Raw genomic sequence first — 6,782 nt, forward strand, 5'->3', positions numbered from 1 at the left:
TAAAGAAATTATATTTGAAGTTGCTGATATACTATTTATCTATAAATAAAAGTCAATAAGTATTTTATATAAAATACATAACCATTAAAAAATTAGATATTTATACATTTCAAATATTATCTTATTCAATAAATAATGTAAATTAATATGATTTAATTATAAACATAAGAAATATTGTAGATAGAAAATTTTAACTTTATGAATAATTATTTAATAATGAATTAACAACTACGGCACTTCTTTTTGCTTCTTTGGAATCTTTATCTTCACCTTGTCGTTGTTGTACATCCTGTTGTCCTCTAATTCTAATATTATGCTTCTCTTTGAATTCATTTATTTCAATTCCTTTTTTTGTCAATTGATCATTTAAGGTATCTATGACTTTAATTAACTAAAAATTATCAAATAAATTTTATTTACATTACATTCTAAAGTTTTAATATATATATAATTATATAGTTTGATATGTACATATAATATATATTTAAGTATATAAATACATTTATTTTATTTTTTAATATAAAATATTTAATAAAATAAATCTGACCTGTTCTTTATTTGTTATCAATGCTGGCATTACATCTTCTACAGTACGTTCACATAAAACACCTCCAGTCATTCTATAGCATTTTCTTTTAGGATCTATATTTTTTAATGTATCTATAACAATCCTAAAAAATTAAAACTGAATATCATTTAAGCAATTATCGATATAATGTATATTATCTAAAAAAAATATATTATAAATAAATATAATATTTAATTTATTAAAGTAATTTAATTTTATTTCTTAATAAAAATTTAAAATTTCATAATATAATTTATAAAAATTTATTTTTTATTTACTTATAACATTGAAAATAAAATTTAAAATAAATAACATAAATAAGTATAGGTTAGAAAATACATACTTATGTTCATTTAGTTCCATTTCCATTTCTGACAATTTATTAGCCATTGCTCTTTGTTCATTACGAAGTATTTGAAATTCAGATAATATTTCTGTAGTAGACTTCGTACCTTTTGAAGATTTTCCTGATTTTTTATCGCTAGCCATATTAGGAACTCTATATTACTTCTTCATTCGTGAGAGCAACTAATACTCTTGATGACTGATGCGATGATTATGTGATATCTATTGTTAAAATTAATTTAGGTATACATTCATTTATACATTCATTTACATTTAAATTCTTACGATAATAATATACATATTTATTTATACTGTATAATTTTGAATATTTTTATATTATAAAAATATAATTTAAAATTTGAATTTTTTATAAAAAAAAGATTAATAATAAATAAAAATATTCACTTGTCTTATTTTGTTCAAAATTATAAAAAACATTACATGTAAAATTTAGAGAAAAAAATTTTTTAATTTTGAGCATATATACATTTAAATTTTTTATATAAAACAAGATTTATTTTTTTAGTTAAGTTATATTTTTTATATTAACAATTTAATATAAAAATAATAATTAAATATCTTTATTTTTTTATATCGTATTAAGTCAAAATTTTATTTTGTGTATATATTTTTCTTTACAAAATATAATAATTTATAAAAATGAAATATTAACATATATGTATTGTGTGGAATGAAAGAAAAAAAAAAATAATACATATCACGCGTACGCATGTGCATACACAATGCACAAAATAACATTTATGTATAGGATGTATATTTTGTTCATTAATTAATACATTCATTATATTTATATATAAATAAAAAATTTTAAATAGTCACTCATAACAATAACATGTACTTTAAAAAATGTAAAATTAAAATTTTTATATTTTTAGATATAAATATTCTTATTACACTTTTATAAACCTATTACAATGTTAAATAATACATAACTTATGAATAAAGGCAAGAGACATGTATTTCTTTTTGTTTTTTAATGATATGTTAAATATTTTTATAGATATATATATATATAAATTTACACTTATTATATTAACTTATATTACACTTATTAAATTATTTTATATTTTAATATCTAAATTTAATTATTAAACAGGAATGCAAAGAAAATGAGTATTATAACATTAAAATTTTTTTTGTGTAACAAGTTTCATTATTATATTAATCATTTCATTACATATATCTATATATTTGATATGCAATAATGTACTTTATATACATATTTTACTGATTATTTAGCGAATATTACACATGATATTTACTGTACATGATTCTTAATAGCAAGCACAGTCTTAAACATAATATAACATTATCAGCCTTCTAAAATGAAATGCAAAATAATAATTTAATTTAAAAGATATATAAAAGATATATATAAAAGATGAATAAAATTAATACATCCAGTATCATTGAATACATGAAATTATGTATAAATAATATAAAATTGTAATAATGAAAAAGAATAATATATAATGATAGCTATGGCGAATTGAAAATTTTTATATTTTTTAAATTTAACAATCACATATTAAAATGCTAATATTATTTTAATATATTAAAATAATAAAATAAGACAAATATATTAATAGTTATATAAAAAAACATTAATCTTTCATATGAAAAATAAAAAAAACATTTTAAATTATAAGATCAAATATATAAATTATAAAAATTTCATTTAATTATATATCTTTTATGAAATATAAAATCTTAAAAATGTTTTGTTTCGAAATGTTTGACTTATTGACAATTACAATTATTTCTATTTTTATTAAAATAACCTTTTATATGATAAAATAATCACATACTAAAATAATGCAAAATTTTTACTTTAAAATACTTCAAAATATATAAATTGTAAATTTATATATAAAAAACATATATGAAAATATATGAAAAATTCAATTTTTTTTGTGAAAAAAATTATATAACATATGAATGTATATGTTTTTTTTATTAAAAATATTTTATTTGAAATGGTAATATTTCTTTTATCTATTTTTTAGAAAAATTATTATAATGAATTTAAATAAATATAATGAAAATTTCTAAATATTAAATATATAATAAATAATGCATTAATTGCAATATATTTTAAACATAAAATAATTTTGTAAAATTTAAAAAAGAAAGGCAAAAAAAACAAATAATTAAATTTTTTATTTTTCGATTATTTATACTTATTAAGAAGTTTTAATTTCTTTAGATATATCTATCTGAAAATATATTTAACTTTCTTAATATATGAATAATAGTATGTAAAATAATGAAAAAAACATATGTCTACATCATCTGAATTTTTTTTTATTAACAATTATAAATAGAAGTTATATTATCCTTTTATATTGCAATTATTTGCATTAAAAAAAAAATATAAATGTTATTAAGGTGAACACTTTTTGTGATTTTGTATAAAAAACTATCTTATTATTTTCAAAATTTTTATTCCTTAAAAATATATATATTAAAAAAACTATTTTCAAGCATGTTATTTTTGTATGAATTAATCAATATCAATTTTATGCTATAATATTTAATTCACAATACTTACATAATATGTTATTATTATTGTGATTTTGTTTTAATTATATACAATAAAAAGTTACTCAATTTTAATAAATTTTGTTTCCATTTCACTTGTATTGAGGGAAGAGGAAGGAAGGAGTGAGCGAGTAAGCGATCTAGAGAGAGGGGAGAGAGGGGCGAGGAGAAGAGGGAGGGAGGAAGGGGGACAGAGAGAGGAAGAGGGAGAGAGGGACAGAGAGAGAGAGGGAGAGAGAGAGAATAAACGAATGAACGAACGAACGAACGAATGAACGAATGAATGAATGAATTAATATAAGATAATTTATATAAAATATAAAACAAATTACTAATTTTATATTACTAAACTGATGTTTCAGAATTTAATCTTAATAAAAATTTATTAGATTTAGGATGTGCAAGCTGTTCTGTAAGATGAAAATGAGGTAAATGATATACTGTACATAACAAAGCTACTTCACCTTGTCGTAATTGAAATTCGCAACCATTTGCAAGAGGTCGCGAAGGCAATTCTCCCTCGCAGACTAAAGCCCAATGATGTGATCGCTTTTGTCGTTCTTTTTCATTTGAAAATACAGGACTGGTTACAAAAAAAGGTTCCAAAAATGCGCGTGGTGCTGCATCTTGTGCTAAACATCGAGCAAGTCGATTTAAGATAGATTCAACAGAATGACGCGGTTGTTGTCGCGTAACTCTTAAATATTTCTGCAAAGCTCTTGCCATAGATGGAAAAACAGCTTGTGCAGCTTCCATAGGATCCATAGGACCAGGATTTGGAGTAGATTCAACTTCTGAATGCAAACGTTTAATATGAGCAAAGGCTTCTTCAGCGGCAGTGATTAATCTAGCTCTACGTTTGCGTACTCTACGTTCATAATCGTGTTCTTCATAAAAACGTTCATTATGGCTGGAATCTCTACGACGAGTTTGAGTTGTTATAACTGATCTATCACCACTACCTCCTCGTGATTGAACACTACCAGTTACTGCACCATCAACTTCATAAAATTTGAAACTCGATTGTTTTCTACCAGATTTTGATACTGGCAATCTTTCTAAATATGGATTATAAATAGGAAATTCTGTATAATATCTTTCTAATACCCATACTGCTGCTCGTTGTATTGATAATTGTCCAATTGCATAAGATCGTGATTCACCATCTGGTGATCTTACAACCTTAAATATCAATATTATTTTAAGTTTAATTGCATTATTGCTAAAAAAACAATACAAAAAAGTATATAAAAATTAAATATTAATAAAAAACTTACCTTAAGATAAAAAATAGGTTGTTGATGACGAATTTCAATTAACAAAACAGCAATATAATGTATGAACAATAGAGTATCTGCAAGAGTACCTGCATAATTTACTAAATTTTTATATTCTGTTATTTCACCATTAGCAGCAGTCTTAGCACTCTCAGTAACCTACAATTTATGATAATGTACAAATGTATAATAAATCCTAATATATTTAATAAAATTATTTACCTGGACAACATAAAATAACCAATAAGTACAAATGCATAGTGTAGTAAGAAGCAACACTCCTGCTCTAAATAAAAATATACGTGGCATTGTAGCATTTTTTGAGCGAAAAAATATAGCCCAACTTCCAATACCTAATAGCACCAATTTAAAGGCTAAACCTAGTAATTGGCCTTTACATTCAGCATTACAAGATAATAATTGAAGCTTTTGTTGCATAGTTAAAACAGTTGTAGAATCAGGAAAAAATCCTAATTTAGGCAATATAACCATAGTTATAGGACTAAGAAAAGCACTTAATCCAAGCATCATTGCTATAATCGGTCCCATAAATCGATTACAGGAATTAAACGATCCATCATTTTCATTTGGCCAATGGCTCACATCTTCAGTTGATTCTGATCTATCAGAAGTATTTCCAGTGACAGCTGTAGTATTTTCTCCCCAATTTTCATCTTGAGGTAAAATTTGTACTTCTATAACTTCTTGACCTAAATTATCAACACTATCTCCCCTTACATTGACAGTTGTTTGAAAAGGTGCCATTTCTGTGGAATCTAAATTATGCCTCTCTTTTTTTTGACTACGATTTGTCCTTTAAAAAAATATTTATATTAATAAAAAAATCATGAAAAATAATTTTAATTAAATTACATTTTTTTTAAATATATTAAAATACCTAGTACTTCTATGTGAATGTTGTCTATGATGAGATTTAGAACTGTGAGTACGATGATGTTTTTGAGAACTTCTACTATGATGGCTATGGCTATGCTCGCTAGCCCCCGATTTTACGCTCTCCGTCTCCATTCCCCCGCAAAGGCAACTGCCCTGCTATTACCCCATAAGAACATACCCTTTTCCACTCGTAACAAAACACCAAGCACATATACAAAAAAATATATCAGACTTAAAATTGAAATTTTATCGAATCATAAAATAATATGAACAATAAAACATTTTCTACACTTAAAATTTTTTGTTGCTGTGACATTTTAAAATAAAAGGAACATTTCTTTTATGTATGAAATTCGTATAATATATTATCAAAATATATTATAATAAAATTGCTTATTTAATATATGTTTCTGCTAATTTATAAAGTATTAAAAAATAGACGCCGACACGCCTTACGTTTATTATTTTCTCCTGCTCTAACTTGCTTGTTACCACATTCCGCAATAATTGTTAGGGAAAAACAATGATTTTCTAGGGATATTTTATATTTACACTGAAATAATTTATATTAAATTTTTATAAAAATAATAATAAGACTTAAATTTAATTATTATGTTTTTTCCAAATTACAAAAGCAACTTATTTTATTAAAAATAATAATGTAACATTGAAAATAGATCAAAAATTTTAGTGCTAATGTGGCTTTAGAAAAATTATGAACAATATTTTATGTCGTAATGATTATTTTTTAAAAGATAGCTTTAGATTCTAATTAGAACTAATAAATTAACGAATAACAAACAAAAAATACACAACAATTAATTAAATTATTTTAAAAATTATTTTTTTTAAATATAAATTTTTTGCATATATATTTCTATATATATATATATATATATATATATATAATTTTAGTGAAATACTGACTAGTTTCTGAAAACAAACTTGGATATTATAGATCACCAATCATAAAAAAAATATTTTATGTTAGGTTTACGACAATGTTAATAAATCTGTGACAGATGAAAAGTGTAAAGTAACCGGTCAAACAGTGATGTAAGTGAAATGAATATATAAACAACAATATAAAATAATATTATATTATAAATTATTCTAATTATTGTATGAATTAT

General features: G+C 22.4%; 3 protein-coding genes across 3 annotated transcripts in view; 1 reads left to right on the plus strand and 2 right to left on the minus strand.

Moving 5' to 3' along the window:
• Positions 1-64: 64 nt before the first annotated feature.
• LOC102681859 (probable prefoldin subunit 2) lies at positions 65-1,135 on the minus strand. Its single transcript, XM_006615674.2, has 3 exons — positions 912-1,135; positions 548-671; positions 65-391 (listed from the first exon to the last, which is right to left on the minus strand). The coding sequence occupies exons 1-3, from the start codon at positions 1,055-1,057 to the stop codon at positions 197-199; spliced, it is 465 nt and encodes a 154-aa protein (XP_006615737.1). The 5' UTR covers positions 1,058-1,135; the 3' UTR covers positions 65-196.
• A 2,646-nt stretch (positions 1,136-3,781) lies between these two features.
• Positions 3,782-6,149, minus strand: LOC102681634 (vang-like protein 1). The gene is made up of 4 exons (XM_006615672.2): positions 5,651-6,149; positions 4,975-5,566; positions 4,753-4,911; positions 3,782-4,657 (listed from the first exon to the last, which is right to left on the minus strand). Exons 1-4 carry the CDS (start codon positions 5,779-5,781, stop codon positions 3,821-3,823), a joined length of 1,719 nt encoding a protein of 572 aa, XP_006615735.1. The 5' UTR covers positions 5,782-6,149; the 3' UTR covers positions 3,782-3,820.
• A 395-nt stretch (positions 6,150-6,544) lies between these two features.
• Positions 6,545-6,782, plus strand: part of LOC102681988 (SWI/SNF-related matrix-associated actin-dependent regulator of chromatin subfamily B member 1) — a 2,648-nt gene continuing 2,410 nt past the window's right edge. Inside the window, exon 1 of the mRNA XM_006615675.2 lies at positions 6,545-6,705. The gene's annotated coding sequence lies outside the window, so the exon portion shown is untranslated. The remainder of the gene's footprint in view (positions 6,706-6,782) is intronic.

Source organism: Apis dorsata, unplaced genomic scaffold (assembly GCF_000469605.1).
Source record: "Apis dorsata unplaced genomic scaffold, Apis dorsata 1.3 scaffold_231, whole genome shotgun sequence".
In the NCBI taxonomy this organism is placed as follows: domain Eukaryota; kingdom Metazoa; phylum Arthropoda; class Insecta; order Hymenoptera; family Apidae; genus Apis; species Apis dorsata.

Coding starts and splice junctions, on each gene's coding strand:
- LOC102681634 (XM_006615672.2), bottom strand. CDS start 5,781: ATGGAGACGGAGAGCGTAAAATCGGGGGCTAGCGAGCATAGCCATAGC. Junction 4,912..4,974: donor GGTTATTTTATGTTGTCCAG/GTAAATAATTTT, acceptor CATAAATTGTAG/GTTACTGAGAGTGCTAAGAC. Junction 4,658..4,752: donor AACCTATTTTTTATCTTAAG/GTAAGTTTTTTA, acceptor TTGATATTTAAG/GTTGTAAGATCACCAGATGG.
- LOC102681859 (XM_006615674.2), bottom strand. CDS start 1,057: ATGGCTAGCGATAAAAAATCAGGAAAATCTTCAAAAGGTACGAAGTCT. Junction 672..911: donor ATGGAACTAAATGAACATAA/GTATGTATTTTC, acceptor TTAATTTTTTAG/GATTGTTATAGATACATTAA. Junction 392..547: donor TGATAACAAATAAAGAACAG/GTCAGATTTATT, acceptor GATAATTTTTAG/TTAATTAAAGTCATAGATAC.